The sequence below is a fragment of the Anabrus simplex genome, chromosome 2 (genome assembly GCF_040414725.1).
Source record: "Anabrus simplex isolate iqAnaSimp1 chromosome 2, ASM4041472v1, whole genome shotgun sequence".
In the NCBI taxonomy this organism is placed as follows: domain Eukaryota; kingdom Metazoa; phylum Arthropoda; class Insecta; order Orthoptera; family Tettigoniidae; genus Anabrus; species Anabrus simplex.
In genome coordinates this window covers 611,987,720-612,005,767 of record NC_090266.1, presented here as the reverse complement: position 1 = coordinate 612,005,767, position 18,048 = coordinate 611,987,720, and the positions used below count along the sequence as shown (strand labels likewise).

The window sequence follows — 18,048 nt, the reverse complement described above, 5'->3', positions numbered from 1 at the left end:
GACAGTGACAGAGAGGGACAGTGCAGTAAGAGAATGCAGAGTGTCAGAGTGAGTTGATAGCTGTATATGTCAGAATCCACTTGAGTGAAAGGGTAGTCAGTCTTGCCTTGTGATGGCAAAGTGAATAACCAGTGTACAGACTTGTTAACATCTGTACTTTTCAGAATCGACTGTATGGTGATGAAGTGCATAACCAGTGTGAGAACTTGTTGATATCTGTACCTAATAGAATCAACAGTAAATTGCTTCAGTGTGTTTCCTTGAATAGTGTTGTGTTGTATATAATTGTGTATAACTGTGTGTTTTTAAGGAATAAACATAGTGGCACTAAAGAGGTTTTATGTAAGGAAGTGAACGTATCTCGAGTGATATTTATTTACACCAAAATAAAATTGCATTGAGAACGAGACAAGCTACCTGAGGAAACTGAGAAATCTGTATATGGCATATACAGAGATCCCTTGCTACCAGTCCCACTACATCATGGAAAAGCAAACGGGCAATATCTGGGACCAGAACTAAATCGATCAATCATGTATAGGATGTACTTCAAAAAGTGTGAACGTGACAACAAAGAGGAAAAAAATAAAGGGTAAAAAAACATGTTGCTGAAGAGTGGTTCTACAGAAAATGTTTTTAATGAGAAGTAGAAACCTGGATTTAAAAGACCCAGCAACAGACACGTGTGATTTTTATGATTCTCTATAGGTTCAGTTGAAGGAAGCCACATTAGAGACAGAGGAGGAACTGAACAAAAAACTGAAGCAACATCAAGAAGCTACATATCGATATCACATGAAAAAACAAGGAAAGGATTCAGCAAAGCAAGATAGAAAAAAATCTGTTATGATGGTGGACCTCCAGAAATGCCTCCCAACTCCAAGATTAAAAAACTGCCAGCCTTCTACCTCAGAAAAGTGTGGACACTTAATCTTACTACATACAAATGTACAACAATACTAGGGATAAATATCAGAGCATCATATGGCATGAATTACTGGGTAAAAGAGGAGGGAATAAAACCACTTCTTGCTTTGGAGTGGGCACTGGAGAAAATTAACCAAGTATTAGGAATGGGAAGGAAGCGACCGTGGCCTTATTTAAGGTACAGCCCCAGCATTTGCCTGGTGTGAAGATGGGAAACCATGGAAAACCATCTTCAGGACTGCCGACCGTGGGGTTCGAACCCACTATCTCCTGATTACTTGATACTGGCCGTACTTAAGCGACTACAGCTATCGAGCTCAGTAAAGACTTCTGTTACTTATAACTTCTCCATAACATACGGAGCAATTTAAGACTGTTTCTAAATTAATATCAGAACATTAAGAACAATAATTTGTGAGCTAGGTGTTGGACTATTGACCAGTGTTTTTAATTGAGTACTCACAAGGTCTAAAGAAACTGAACCTCATATTAACATTGTAATCTCATTTTAACTTTCTAATCTACTCTGAAGACCTAATATTTTTAATTATAAATACGCTTTTTAAATTAAGCAGGTCTGCTGAAGTGTATATTTTTAATTGTGGCATTTGAATGAGTAATTCATGTATAACTCAAGAAGTTTAGACATGCTATTTAAGATTCTCCACATAGAGACAAAACATGTCCTTTTGTTGCTGCTCTGAAAAGGAATTTTCAAAGTATTGTAAAGGTGGAGTTTACCCTCTAAATACCCTTAACACTTGTTCGATAACGGCTCGTACAATACGCATACATGATGCACATGTTAACTTTTCAAAAGAGTGATAGGCATTAAAAATGCCTCTCCTTGGAACGATGCATGTGCGGCAAAAAAAGATAGGAGATTATAAAGTGTACTTGACGGGTGTTAGAAAGGGAAGGGCAGAGTCTGGGGTAGGGCTCTTTATCAGGAATACTATTGCACACAACATAGTTTCTGTTAGGCACGTAAATGAGCGAATGATATAGGTAGATTTGTCAGTTGGAGGAATTAGGACAAGAATTGTGTCTGTGTATTCACCATGTGAGGGTGCCGATGAGGATGAAGTTGACAAGTTTTATGAAGCATTGAGTGACATCGTGGTCAGGGTCAATAGCAAGGATAGAATAGTGCTAATGGGCGATTTCAATGCGAGAGTTGGGAATAGAACTGAAGGATACGAAAGGGTGATTGGTAAATGTGGGGAAGATATGGAAGCTAATGGGAATGGGAAGCGTTTGCTGGACTTCTGTGCTCGTATGGCTTTAGCTGTTACGAATACATTCTTCAAGCATAAGGCTATTCACCGCTACACATGGGAGGCTAGGGGTACCAGATCCATAATAGACTATATCTTAACAGACTTTGAATTCAGGAAATCTGTTAGGAATGTATGAGTTTTTCGCGGATTTTTCGATGATACAGACCACTATCTGACCTGTAGTGAACTAAGTATCTCTAGGCCTAGAGTAGAGGAAGTGAAATCTGTCTGCAAATGAATAAGGGTAGAAAATCTCCAGGACGAGGAAATTAGACAGAAGTACATGGATATGAATAATGACAAGTTTCGAACAGTAGACAGTAAGCAGGCTCAGGATATAGAAAGTGAATGGGTGTCATACAGGGATGCTGTAGTAGAAACAGCAAGGGAATGCCTAGGAACAACTGTGTGTAAAGATGGGAAAAGGCGAACATCTTGGTGGAATGATGAAGTGAGAGCAGCCTGTAAACGTAAAAAGAAGGCTTATCAGAAATGGCTCCAAACAAGAGCCGAGGCAGACAGGGATTTGTACGTAGATGAAAGAAACAGAGCGAAACAAATAGTTGTTGAATCCAAAAAGAGGTCATGGGAAGATTTTGGTAATAACCTGGAAAGGGTAGGTCAAGCGCAGCAGGGAAACCTTTCTGGATAGTAATAAAGAATCTTAGGAAGGGAGGGAAAAAGGAAATGAACAGTGTTTTGAGTAATTCAGGTGAACTCATAATAGATCCCAGGGAATCACTGGAGAGGTGGAGGGAATATTTTGAACATCTTCTCAATGTTAAAGGAAATCATCATGGTGGTGTTGCAAACAGCCAAGCTCAGGAGGAGGAGGAAAATGATGTTGGTGAAATTATGCTTGAGGAAGTGGAAAGGATAGTAAATAAACTCCATTGTCATAAGGCAGCAGGAATAGATGAAATTAGACCTGAAATGTTGAAGTATAGTGGGAAGGCAGGGATGAAATGGCTTCATAGAGTAGTAAAATTAGCGTGGAGTGTTGGTAAGGTACCTTCAGATTAGACAAAAGCAGTAATTGCTCCTATCTATAAGCAAGGGAACAGGAAGGATTGCAACAACTATCGAGGTATCTCATTGATTAGCATACCAGGCAAAGTATTCACTGGCATCTTGGAAGGGAGGGTGCGATCAGTCGTTGAGAGGAAGTTGGATGAAAACCAGTGTGGTTTCAGACCACAGAGAGGCTGTCAGGATCCGATTTTCAGTATGCGCCAGGTAATTGAAAAATGCTACGAGAGGAATAGGCAGTTGTGTTTATGTTTCGTAGATCTAGAGAAAGCATATGACAGGGTACCGAGGGAAAAGATGTTCACTATACTGGGGGACTATGGAATTAAAGGTAGATTATTAAAATCAATCAAAGGCATTTATGTTGACAATTGGGCTTCTGTGAGAATTGATGGTAGAATGAGTTCTTGGTTCAGGGTACTTACAGGAGTTATAGTAATTGCCACGTAAGGAAATACCCCAGAAAGTAAATATCGCCGCCCGATGCTCTTCTTTTCTCTTTTTTGTAATGGCTGATCACTGCTGCCAACCTGCCTGGTTACATATTAAAATCATCAGACATAACCATAACAAACTAACCTCAATGTAAACACCGATAATGAATGTTTCCCTACCCTAGTAAATGATAAAAGATAAGATGAAATAAATCAAGATAATTATGAATATCTCCTCAATGAGGAATTAAAGAAATAAACACACTTTCTCACTTAAATTATCTGTCTTTATTTTGATATACAGTAGGCGTCCTATAACCATATTCTTGAAAAGAGGGGCGTGTTAAACGATGCAATTTATTTAATAAGTCTTTGCAGTGTGATTTTCGAAAGTTCCAGACATCCAATGACTTCCCTTTCTTTTGCGCGAATATTTCCTTCTCTCTTCAATACCGGTAACCAGTAAGGAGAGAGATTATTGGGCATATTTTCAGCCTGCAGGCTGGTTATATCTTCAAGCTTATCAGGAAACATATAGGAATACTAATGTGCCAAGCTCCGTGAACGGAATTTAGGTCAGCTTTCAAGTTCACTGCGGATTTGAAAATAATAATGTTATAAGTTCTACTGCCAAAATTTCGTCCCGCAAGAGTTATTTCATGTACCGGTAGATCTAGACATGAGACTGACGTATTTGAGCACTTTCATCATTTCACACAAACTATGTTATTAAATGCATTATCCGAACATGCCACAATCCTACTTACCTGGTATTAGCCAAATAGATTTACAATCCCACAGAAAAAGAAAATATGCTTTAAATATTCTCGCAAATGTATCACTACTGACTTTAACGGCGATGCGGTGGCAACACGCACTTCACGCTAGAGCAGTGATTGAACGTTGCCAACGTGCCAGATTAACGGTAAATGTAAGATGTCGTATCGGCAAGTAGGGTCCCTAAACTGTATGGTTACCGACACTGAAAAAGACCCAACAGCAAGAAAAGTAACCATAAATCAATATCTTAATATTACAGGGGAGAAAGGGTAAGGTTGCACCCTTAGGGTACGTCCTTACACGGAGAGGACTATAGACAAGGCTGCAATCTTTCACCTTTGCTGTTCGTAGTTTACATGGATCATCTGCTGAAAGGTATAAAATGGCAGGGAGGGATTCAGTTAGGTGGAAATGTAGTAAGCAGTTTGGCCTATGCTGACGACTTGGTCTTAATGGCAGACTGTGCCGAAAGCCTGCAATCTAATATCTTGGAACTTTAAAATAAGTGCAAGTATGGCTAGTATGGTATGAAAATTAGCCTCTCGAAGACAAAATTTATATCAGTAGGTAAGAAATTCAACAGAATTGAATGTCAGATTGGTGATACAGAGATAGAACAGGTAGATAATTTCAAGTATTTAGGTTGTGTGTTCTCCCAGGATGGTAATATAGTAAGTGAGATTGAATCAAGGTGTAGTAAAGCTAATGCAGTGAGCTCGCAGTTGCGATCATCAGTATTCTGTAAGAAGGAAGTCAGCTCCCAGACGAAACTATCTTTACATCGGTCTGTTTTCAGACCAACTTTGCTTCATGGGAGCGAAAGCTGGGTGGACTCAGGATATCTTATGCATAAGTTAGAAGTAACAGACATGAAAGTAGCAAGAATGATTGCTGGTACAAACAGGTGGGAACAATGGCAGGAGGGTACTTGGAATGAGGAGATAAAGGCTAATTTAGGAATGAACTCGATGGATGAAGCTGTACGCATAAACCGGCTTCGGTGGTGGGGTCATGTGAGGCGAATGGAGGAGGATAGGTTACCTAGGAGAATAATGGACTCTGCTATGGAGGGTAAGAGAAGTAGAGAGAGACCAAGACGACGATGGTTAGACTCAGTTTCTAACGATTTAAAGATAAGAGGTATAGAACTACACGAGGCCACAACACTAGTTGCAAATCGAGGGTTGTGGCGACGTTCAGTAAATTCTCAGAGGCTTGCAGACTGAACGCTGAAAGGCATAACAGTCTATAATGATAATGAATGTATGTATGTATGTCATTTACGTCGTTCTAATCTAAGTCCGAGCATCTGGGAAGGTGTGCAAATATGTCAAGGAACTCAGAAGAGGCCACAATGTCACAAACCTCGGTGGTAGATGCACAAATAGAAGGTCATAGATGTTTCCAAGACTTTTTAATTGTCATTTCACTAACTTGATCCCATGCAGATGCGATGATATAAATCATGTCTTTCATATTTATTGATTTCAATACCAAAATTACACCATATTCCCCCTCTTCTTCAATCAGTTTGCTGAGCAGCTGCCACCTGTATAACCACTTGTTATTTTCCAATACACCGTGGTCCATTGGTTGCAACAGAGCTGTTACATTAGGTGGCAGAAATTTCACTCGGATATGACCACTGACCAACTCTTCTGCTCCCAGATGTGACAGCGCATTGTCAATAAACGAAATGGCCTACAATGGCATACCTTGTTTCGTTAAAAACCTTTTTCAATAATTTTTTTTTCTTACGTTTGGCACGAAGTCTTCTAGGAACCAGTTTTTGAAAGGTCCACTATCCATCCATGCCTTCTTTTGGGATGTGTAAGAAACCGGCAAGGGAGATTGATTCACATTTTTAAGAGCACGGGGATTTTTTGATTTCCCTATTAACAGGAGAGAAAATTTATGTCCTCCAGATGCATTGGTGCATGCCATAATTTAGGCATGCGATAGAACATCGGCATTATACAGAGTGGCCCACTTAAACCTTTCACCGTAGATATATCTGGAACAACAAGATATATTGAAAAATGACTTTCACAGGCATGAAGGCAGGGAAGGGGCTAATTAAAGTAAATACTATGAGCCAGTCAAAAACGTAGGAAAATAGTATTTTCAACATCAACTTATGTTTTTTTTAAATGGACACCCTGTATTATTTTGTAAGCAATCGTTAACACGAAAAATCTCATAAGTAATGGCGTTTATTTCATTGCAATAGGTCAATTACATCCCGAGATATTGCAACGTGAAGTTGATGCTTGAGATAAACGAAACGCGCAGGAGTTGCACATCACGAGATTCCAGCACGAATCTCACGGTCCTCTTACTTGCGATATGATTGCCGTACTACAATGTGACAGGCACTGTACTTAATGTTATTTGCACTGTTATCAAGAGGGAAGAAAACAAGAGAAGGGTTTCCTGCCACAGCAAAAGGATATGTAAATAACGGTTTCTCTCTTGCGTGTTTTATTTACCTACACAGTACATTGCAGTACTCTGTACTGTACTACTTCAGAATGTACATAATTCGTACAGCAAAGTTAATGTAACAATATTCTCTTATTTTCATCCCTCTTGATAGCAGTGCAAATAGCTTTAAGTATAGCGCCTGTCGCATTGTAGTACGGCAATCATATTGCGAGTAAGAGGACCGTGAGATTCATGCTGGAATCTCGCGATGTGCAACTGCTGCGCGCTTCGTTTATCTCAAGCGTCAACTTCATGTTGCATTAACTCAGGATGTAATTGACCTATTGCGATGAAACGAACGCCATTACTTATGTGATTTTTCATGTTAACGATTGCTTACGAAATAATACAGGGTGGTTATTTAAAAAACGTAAGTTGATGTTGAAAATACTATTTTCCTACGTTTTTGAGTGGCTCATAGTATTTACTTTAATTAGCCCCTTCCCTGCCTTCATACCTGTGAAAGTCATTTTTCAATATCTCTTGTTGTTCCAGATATATCTACAGTGAAACGTTTAAGTGGGCCACCCTGTATATCTGATCTGGCGTAAAGTTATCGGAGATTATAATGTCCTGAAATTCCTTTCTGAAACTGTCAGCAGCGACTTTATCCCCTGAAAAACTTTCACCAGTCACCGAAAGCTGGCATATACCGTGACAAGCTTTCCATCTTTCCAACCAACCCTGACTAGCTGTGAAGTTAGGATTTCCATTTGGTAGCTTGCTGTTTAAACTAAGCGCCTTTTCTTGTAAAATCGGCCCTGAAATCGGAACACAATGCTCTCTTTTTTCAATAAACCACATGGATAACGCATCATCTAGAGATTCATTTCTAGATTTCTTTACTGTGGCACAATTCTCTAAACTATCTTTTGTCAACATTTTGAAGCAGAAGTCTTCAATTTCTTTTCGGTTTTTCTTCCAATCACACCCAGATGAAGTCCTTACACCACAGTCTACAGCAACATTTTTCAAAAGTTCTCCTTTGTCCAGCCTGTTTAATGCTTCTAACCTTTTGTCCATGGAAACAAACAGTTTCTTCCATTTTGAAGCCATTTCACGCTCATTCAAACAATACAATATTGCACAAGAAAATACTGTAACTGTACGATGTGGTATTAACCTTGAGCTACTGATGTGGTCTCTCACAGACTACTGGATATGATGACTCATTCCCTTCCTCTTTCATCGTTTCAAGCAATCACATACCGGGTCATTATTGAGCAACGATGTGAACCTGAGATAACAAAGTCTACAGTAGCGGATGAGTGTCACAGACTCCACGTCAGCAGGACCGTCATTAAAAAAGTGATTGATGAAGTGACCAAACAAGGTTTACCAAGCAGCGTACCTCTGCGTGCTGAGGCACGTCAGTAGTGTGTTGCATTCAGAACAGTGTGGATTCGAATCCCACCTCGGACGTCCAGAGAATGGTTTTCCACAGTTTCCCATTTCCAATTCCAGGCAAATGCTGCGACGGTACCTTTGATAGACCATGGCTGAATTACTTCCAATTCCGGGCCTAAACTATCCTTGGCGGAAAAGACATTCAAGAAGAGTCGACCCCGTAAAGGAAATACTGTACAAGTAAAAGTATGTTTTTTAAATTTTCAATCTGGATAAACTGGAGATCCAGATTAATGAGGGCCAGATAAACGAGGTTCTTGTATACTAGGAATTTAAAAAATTAAAGTGCTTGTTTTTGCACAGCAAGGGAAACAAATTGCTGAGTATTGGTGAGAAGCAGAGATTGACTGAGGAAGAGAAAAGAGGTTCAAAACTGAAGGAGGATATTGTGGCTGAATTTGGAGTTCCAACCAGTAGGCTTTTGAAAAAAAAAAAATATCACACCATGGAGATAGCTGCTGCAGCAAACACAGAAAGAAAACAGGAAGCTGAGTTTCCTGACATTGATAAAAGCTTTGAGAAGTGGTTTCAACAGTGTGGAAACATAAATGTAAACTTAGGTAGACCGATTTTAAAGGATAAAAGCTGATAAATTTGGTCAATTATTAGGCCATAATTACTCATGCACCAGTTATAGGTGGTTAGACAATTAAAAACAGAAAAAAAGAAGAGCAATTTAGTTTTTAGAAAAGTGTGTGGTGAAAGTGCCAGTGCGAGTGATGATGTTTGCAGTGTGTGGAAAGGAGAATTACAAGCACCACGGAATGATTATGAACCTCACAACATTTTTAATGCATGTGAGACTGTAATTTTTCAGGTGCCTTCCTTGAAAAACTATGACTTTTAAAGATGAAAAATTTCATGGAGGTAAACATAGCAAAGGCCTTGTCACTCTCTTGTTGGCAGCAAATATGACAGGGATTGAAAAACTCGAGCCTCTCATGATAGGGAAATAAAAAATATTTTGTGGGTGCAAGTTTTCTCCTGTGGATTACACAGCTAATAATAAAGCCTGGACGAACACTGAGCTGTTTGTGAACTGGTCACTGACAATTGACAAAAGCATGAAGAAAAAAAAAAAAGCAAAACATTATTTTGTTTATAGGCAATAGCACAGCACATAATCTGATTCCATCATCCCTTCAATTGGTGAAAGTAAAATTTCTGCCACTAAACACACCATCAAAGCTGAACTCATGGATCAAGGAATCATTAAGTATTTTTAAAAATTTTACAGGAAGGAAGTAGTAAGGAAGATCTTATCAGACATGGAGGACATGAAAATCTGTTCTATCAATGCGTTGCAAGCAATGAGAATGGCGGACAAGTATGGAGAAATTTGACTCTTGTCGGCAGCAAATATGACAAGGATTACAAGCACCACTGAATGATTATGAACCTCACAATATTTTTAATGCATATGAGACTGTGCTATTCTTCAGGTGCCTTCCTTGAAAAACTATGACTTTTACAGATGAAAAAATGTCATGGAGGAAAACATAGCAAAGGACATGTCAATAGGCGATAGCCTATTGTTTGTATGATGCAAACAAACAAACAAACAAACAAACAAACAAACAAAAATGAAGATACGCTATCTCCAAATTAAATATAGGCGCAATGAAATTAGTACTACAGGGCTGAACGGGGCACGCAAATTGTTAATGTTGAGGCTCATCATAAACCAAATATAATTACACTAAAAGCATGTAGGATTTCGTTCCTGACCTGATCTTGAAGCAGACCCAACCTGTCTCACGATGAACATAGAAGCAGAATGGAACTTTGTTGTAACCCATTTCAATACTAAAAATACTGCTTTTGAAGATTTTGTGAACATCAACTAAGACGCTGCAGTTATGGGACTGATAACAGGTATGGGAAACTGTTAAATCAGTCATTCAACAGCACGGTGATGGAGATGATAGTGATGGCAGCAAAGAGGAGGAACCTTCAAAAGAACCACCAGTGTTGGATAAAAAGGCAAAAGCAGCTATTATCACGCTGCAAAATTATCTTCAAAAGTCCAGAGGTTTTATAGGCACCGTGCAGATAGATCGAAATGCTACTACTAGCACTACATAGTGGGCCGTTCTGAAACAAGAGGTGAGGTGTAGTGCGAGAGTCTCAGTACAACATGTGTGACATTCGAACAAGTTGCAGGTTTAAAGCGATTCAATTTGGGGATCTAAGTGAATCATCATGCAATAAAGGAAGAAACCTTGTTGTCAGTGGCCACGTGAACGGCGTTGAAGAGTTAATTTCGAATGGTTTCGGATACATCACAGGAAAAGTCACCCGACAAACGTCTGTCAGTTTGCCGCCTTATATCGTGAAACTTGAGGTAGGCAAGGTGTAGTTAGGTAACAATTTATAAAGTTTATTTAGTAAGGATTACTTAATGCATGTTTGCTAAGTTGTATGCATTTTTATTTTGTGTTCAGATTGACCAGAATCGTAATGTCTCTACCAGCGAATGTTCATGTCCTGCCGGCGCCAGAGGAACTTGCAAACACGTGGCTGCGGTAGTGTATTATATAAATAATGAAAGTGTTGTCTCCAAAACAGACCGTCCGCAACAATGGGGAAAACCGAGCCCGAAAACAATGTCGACAGAAAAATATAGAAAAGGCAAACGCGTAGAAGAACTGTTCGGTAAAAAGACTTTGAGGACATCTCTTCCCCCCTTCGAATTAACTGAGAATATTTTTAAATACATCCCTTGCAGTCTTCGTTCAATGCTTTGAGCAGAAGCAAGTACTGAAATCGAACAATCGTGCAGGGCCGTAGTCATCTCATTGATAGACAGGGTAGTGAATGATGTGGAGAGAGAAGAATGTGAGGAAATTGTGACACAGCTATTACATTTACAAGTCTCTAACAACGTGCGCTTGCCAGACAAATACACCTTTCGCACTATGAGTGAAGAAATGTTTTTTACCAGCAAAGTGCAGGTTGATACAGATCATATAATTAAAATCTCCCTGGATACTCTATCTCAATCAGGAAGCCCTCGGTGGTTTCAAGAAAGAAAGATAAGAATATCTGCTAGCACGAAAGCACATCGGATCAAAACTAGGCGACATAACTTTGATACTTTAGCTCTCGCATTTGTAACTGAATCTCCAATTGGGGGAGCTGCTTTGAACAATCTTTCTCACGGAAGTGAAATGGAAAGTGAAGCAATAGAATGCTATGGAAGTTCATTTGGTGTTCGTGTTATTCGGTGTGGGTTAATAATCCACAAGAAACAACCTTGGATTTGTGGATCTCCAGATGGCATAGTTCTCAGAGGAAATGTAGCTGACAGAGTGTTAGAAGTTAAGTGTCCATCTTCGTGTAAAGATAAACCAATAGTAGATGAGTCAGGAAATGTGCGAGTACGTTATCTTTACTTTGACGAGCAAAATAACATACAGTTAAAGACAAGTCATATGTATTACACACAAATACAAATACTGATGTACATGACTGGCTTGGAAAAATGTGATCTATATGTATATAGCAAAGCACAACAGTTGACAATACCTATTTATCAGGACAATAAGTATGTCGAGGAATGTCTCACCAAAATGACAAAGTTCTATTTCAATAATTACTTGCCAAACATTAGCGGTATTCCTAATAATAATAATAATAATTAAGTATTTATTTGTCAATTTTTGTTTTTTGAACGTTGAACAGATCAAAATGTAAACAAGGAATATATAAAACAAACTGATGGTAGAACAATTCTTAAACTATTCTTTAATTATTGGAGGTTGCAAATTCGTTAACACGCAACACATATACACGATGTCATCCACGTGTGGAAAAAGTTCTGTTGGCAATTTCTGTAATATATTGTATATTTTAATTCTTTGAATACAGTGTATTTACGTCGTTTTCATTTATTGAACAAGAAAACATGAAGTCTGAACAATGAAAATCAGATGCCTCTGTTCCCACGGATGCGTCCTTGGTAATGTTACTTGGGCAAACTGTTCTCGAAAATTTTCCGTCTGATTCTTCCTTTTTTAATCGCTTGAGTTGTCTGTGAAAGCGCTGTAAGCTGGGTCGCAGCGACACATTCCTCTTCTTGTATTCATCCGGAAATATTGTCGGAATATAGGCAGGACTTAGTGGGTGTCCAGATCTTCTGTTTCCGATGAAATGTGCACTACATATTCTTGAATAAGTCGTAGGTTGCCAAAGTGATCCATCATTGCTAAACATTAAAACCAAAATGAAATTAAATCGGATCAATTGAACTTAATGCAAACATGTGCAGTACGTATGTGTAGACCTACTTACTTCGTTCGGTTAACTACTTGTATCCATCGCCTCCTTCGGTCCACTTCTATCGCTCGTTTTGGAAAACAAAACCTTTTGAAACCTTGATAATTCAAAACCTCTATAAATTAATGCATTTTTTCTAACCTTGACATCCAACTTAACAAGGCTTCACTGTACTATACTTCTAAGAAGAATCTCACAATCAGTACCACCTATATTTTCCCTTGGGTATTACATATATCAGAAAATTCAAGCTGTAAAAATTATAAAAAACTTTAAAACTGATTTAATAAATAAAGGATTTTTAAAGCTGATTTAATAAATAAAGGATTTTTAAAGGCTTCACTGTACTGTACTTCTAAGAAGAATCTCACAATCAGTACCACCTATATTTTCCCTTGGGTATTACATATATCAGAAAATTCAAGCTGTAAAAATTATAAAAAAGTTGTGTGCAATAATATACACCAAAAGACAAAGACACCTCCGTACAGGCCATGAAGGCCCTTGGAGGAGTGGAAGGTAAAGACTTCCACCATTTTTAAACCATTTAATGTCTTATACTTATTTTTATTAAAATGTTACAATTACTTCTGTTCCATTTCGATTAAAACATTAATTTCTACATCAGTTACAAAAAACTTTAAAACTGATTTAATAAATAAAGGATTTTTAAAGCAAGTTTTTATTAAATTTGAGAATGACTACCTGAAAAATATCAGTGTTTTGTATGGTTAGTGAAATTGTATACAAAACCATAATAACACAAATCTTATTTTATTTAACCTCATTAAATTGAAACCTTGATAATTCAAAACCTCTATAAATTAATGCATTTTTTCTAACCTTGACATCCAACTTAACAAGGCTTCACTGTACTGTACTTCTAAGAAGAATCTCACAATCAGTACCACCTATATTTTCCCTTGGGTATTACATATATCAGAAAATTCAAGCTGTAAAAATTATAAAAAAGTTGTGTGCAATAATATACACCAAAAGACAAAGACACCTCCGTACAGGCCATGAAGGCCCTTGGAGGAGTGGAAGGTAAAGGCTTCTACCATTGTTAACCGCGGCACGTGACGGGGTAGAGTGGTTAGCTTTACGCCCGGCTGCCTTTGCCCCCAGGAATTAACCTGGTACTCATTTTTGATGTAGGCTGAGCGAACCTCAGGGCCATATGCACCTCCGGAAGTGGAAATCTCATTTCTTAAATTTTACGACTTCCTGATGGGGATTCGAACCCACGTCCTTCCGGGCAAACCGAGCACGCCTTTACCGCCTCGGCCAGGCAGCCCCTGCAATAATATACACCAGAGATTAAAATGTTCTTTTCTTGGTAAGATACAACAAATGATTTGCAAAGAGATTGACTTTTAAAATGTAGATTGGACATAATGATCTACAATAAATTTAAGTATATGGCAAAAGCTGGAGACATTATGAACAGTTGGTAGCTTCAAAGAACGAGAAAATCTCTGCAGAGAAACATTTTCCTTCATAAAGTACTTTCCTGATGGCAATAATCATCATAAATGCTCCTTTATATGAAAAAACATATCATATGTAACAGATTGCATTTAAAATATAAAGGATACGGCCAGGTACAGCACATCTCTTGTTGGTAAATGCTATGGTAAACTTTGTCCGAAGAAAGACCTGATTGTATTTAACTGTTGATTGGCCAAATTGATATACATCTCTGTCATGATCAACAGGTTTCCAATGAGGCTCCAATCTTGGGTACAAGTCATTTCTACGATGATTCCTAACGGGCATCGATGTTCTGGTGGAGGATACTTGAGCTAGGTTTAATTCTGCAACAGCACAACCAGTGCCTTCTGGACACTGAGCTATAACAGTGCCCCATGGGTCAACGATCTGAAAAGAGAAAAGACATTCAGTCTACCTTTACCTCTCTCTCTCTCTCTCTCTCTCTCTCTCTCTCTCTCTCTCTCTCTCTCTCTCTCTATGAGTTTTGTTTGTACATTGCTCAGAATAAAAAAAGAACAGTATTTCTGTATTGGTCATGTCCACAGTAAGAAGTAAATGGAATTTTCAATTTTCCACTGCCTCTGTATGTATGTGTGTATGTACTGCCCCCTATTTCCCGGTCAAGTTCAGCCAGCATACGAGAAATCCCAAGGTGGACCATTCATTTACAAGCTGTCCTAATTTTGGAGGCATTTAAAGGACAAGGGTTGACGACAATACAAGAAAAGAACAATGTAAAAATAGGCTTGACATTTATTATAAATATGCACAAATGATAATGACATTAACAAATAAAATGAATCTTCCTGAAGTTATTCTTGACCATCACGAAGTTAAGATGGTTGAGTAAGTTTACAAATTAATTATTATATCTTGAACATTGTTGACATATTGGCTATTCTGCAAAGAATAAAGAAAATAAAATTTAGCCTTCCATTGGCTATGCAAATAAAATTAAAGTGGATGAACTCCATCCTAAACCATCCTGAATCTCAATGATATTTTAACCCTTGACTGCACTTGTATCTTTTTAAACAAAACAGAAACACTATGCGTCCACTTAAACTGAGTGGTGGATAACCATGGTATCCCTTCAAATCTATCCATATAATATTTACAAAAATATACTTTACTTTCTCTCTTAATTAATGATAATTTCTCAAACAACACACGTAGAGATTATTAACTTAATTTTCTGAATTATTGATACTCTTGAGAAATATTATTAAATGAATTAATTGAAATTAATCATGCTGTTACATGAACTAAATAAACACTAGTTTTCTTTAACATAACAATTCTTTATTTTATTTTATGAACTAGCTTATGCTTACGTTCTAGAAAATTTTACGATCTTATTCACTTGCACAAAATCGCATTATTCTAGAACTGAATCTGTCACTAAACTCTGCATAAAAATTATTCAACAGCAATCTCAAAGAGATGAACAAATCACAGACAACGCTGAAATAATTTGATCCACCGTGCTGAACACATGGTCAGATTAAGAAACACATCTCAAGAAGTAGCACTTCAAAATTATCAATGACTACTTCACACACATCATGCACACATAGGATACTCAGATTTTATTTTCAAATTTACACTCGGATCCTAGGCTTACTTTTATTTATGATTATTATCATAAAAGGAAGTTTGAATGGAATAGGCAGATGACCTTCTTTTAAATTCAAACATGATCCACAATTGACGTGACTCGTGATAGAATTAGAATGATCACTCAATTGAACATTATCTTGACATTACAACGGTAATCTCTTCAAAAATCCAAAATTTTATTCACAAGATTTGGTAGAACAATAATCATGCACATCGCCTGGGTTAACACTTATTATCATTGGACACGTGGTCACTGAGTGTTGATAAATTATTATTATTCCTTAAATACTTAAATATATCTCAACACATGCTCCACATTTACCTCGGAATGCACTGTAACCCGTGGCACGTACTTCCAAAATTCAATAAATATCCTGCAGGATTACCATTTTCCAGGCAAATTACACTATAACTGAGCACACATTACATATTCCACATGAAAAATTCTAACATTTATCACCCATGACCATTAAAATTTCATTTAACCCAATCTTAAATTATTATTATTATTATTATTATTATTAATATTATTATTATTCATTTTCAATTTTAATTTCCAATCCTTAGAATTTAGTCACACATGTTAAATCCCAGATGTTCAACCAGGATCCGACTTCACATCGGTCGGGACACAACAACTAATCGAATCACAACCTTTCTTCAATTTGTACTGTAATTAATTTATGGGGATTACAAGATATTAGAAACTCTGTATTGATGGTTTTCACTTTACAGAGGAAATTTAATATGCCCTCGTATTGAATACATACACATCTCCATCATTAGATGGAGTAATAATAGTCATACATGTTTCAACTCGTTTGAGCCATCTTCAGTGAAATAAGGTTCAAGTTTTTTACATAATTGATGCTAATTTTTTTGTTAAAACATAATGAAGAAAAGAATGAAAACAAATGAGACATGACGGAATTAAAACAATAAGTGATTATGGCGAGGTTGTGGGCTTCTTAGTCTAAAATGTGCAGTGTGTTACAATTTTAAAATGTGGACGAATTCACTGTGCTAAATTTATGGGGACACCATATCCTCCCAAGACAAATCTCAAATCCCTTGGCGCCCCGCAGCCAGGTATCTCCATCCAGTCCCTGCGAGTCCTAAACTCATTTGAAGTCCATTTCTTTCTCTGGAATTCTTCAAATTACTTTATTACTCTGCCACTCATAACACCGGAATCGGCATATAACTTCGACATAGGCCTCGGGATTCATCTATTTCATCATCAACATCAGTAAGACTCAATTTTATCTCATGCCGGACTGTTGTCCCGCACAACTTCCAAAATAAAAAATGGGCTTAATCCACTCCGGACCTTCAATATGGTGAGACCATCATATCCTAGTGCCTCTATTGCTTCTAAACACAGTATTTTGTTTATTATCAAGTCTAAAACCATTAAATAATATTCAATTCAATTTCACTGTACGAATTAATGGCTTCCATGTGCCACATGTTATCTCCCCATTTAATTCACTTGAAATCATTCTTAGAAATCAGGCCCATGCCTTGTTCACAAAGTATTATTACACACTAATTTAGACATAACCCATGTCCATTTATCACTTCAATATTTTGAATGATTATTATTACTGATGTCCACTGGCGAAACTTCATGGCACACATAACCACTGATATTTACATTACAACAACTGGATATCAATCCTGTACAACGACATTAAAATTCACTGGAAATCATACAACATGCCTTAATATCTATAAAAAAATTACGAGAACCTTATATAAGTCAGACAAACACCTCTGAAGCAATTCTAACATGAATCTCAAATTATCTTAAATGAATTATGCTCCTTGACAATCAATAAATGAATGAATGAATGATTTCAAGCACTTGAAAAACAAAATCAACCCTAATCAACCATAATAAAATAAACAAGAATATAAAGAGTGCTTGATATAATAATTTACATATTAATTTGTCCACTTGTCTACCTATATCTGAATTGGATGAGCCAGGAAGCGGCTCGCTTAACGTTCAAGTTACCATTATTAAATAATATGATTCCCCCCCCCCCCCCCCCATTAACATTAACAAATCTACATAATTAAATTGATATGTTACTCAACTCTGTCTGTAGTTTGCTAAAGCAGACGAGGAGCATAAGTGTTTCTTTATTTTTAAAGGAGATTCTAAATTCCAATTTTTATGTCTGTAAACTTTTAAGTTTATGAGATATAGATATGCTCATTTAAACGATTCATCCCCCTTTTCACCCCCTTAGCAACAGAATATTGAAAATCCTTTAGTTTAGTGCTTCTGGAATCATGCAAGATCCCGA

At 37.4% G+C, this 18,048-nt stretch overlaps 1 protein-coding gene across 2 annotated transcripts in view; it reads right to left on the bottom strand.

The window, feature by feature from the left end:
- The window catches only part of NitFhit (NFT-1 protein), a 212,579-nt gene that overhangs the window by 30,669 nt on the left and 163,862 nt on the right, over positions 1 to 18,048 (bottom strand). For both annotated transcript variants that reach the window (XM_067139252.2, XM_067139251.2), the window contains exon 6: positions 14,218 to 14,500. In XM_067139252.2, coding sequence (XP_066995353.2) covers positions 14,218 to 14,500 — 283 coding nt within the window. The remainder of the gene's footprint in view (positions 1 to 14,217; positions 14,501 to 18,048) is intronic.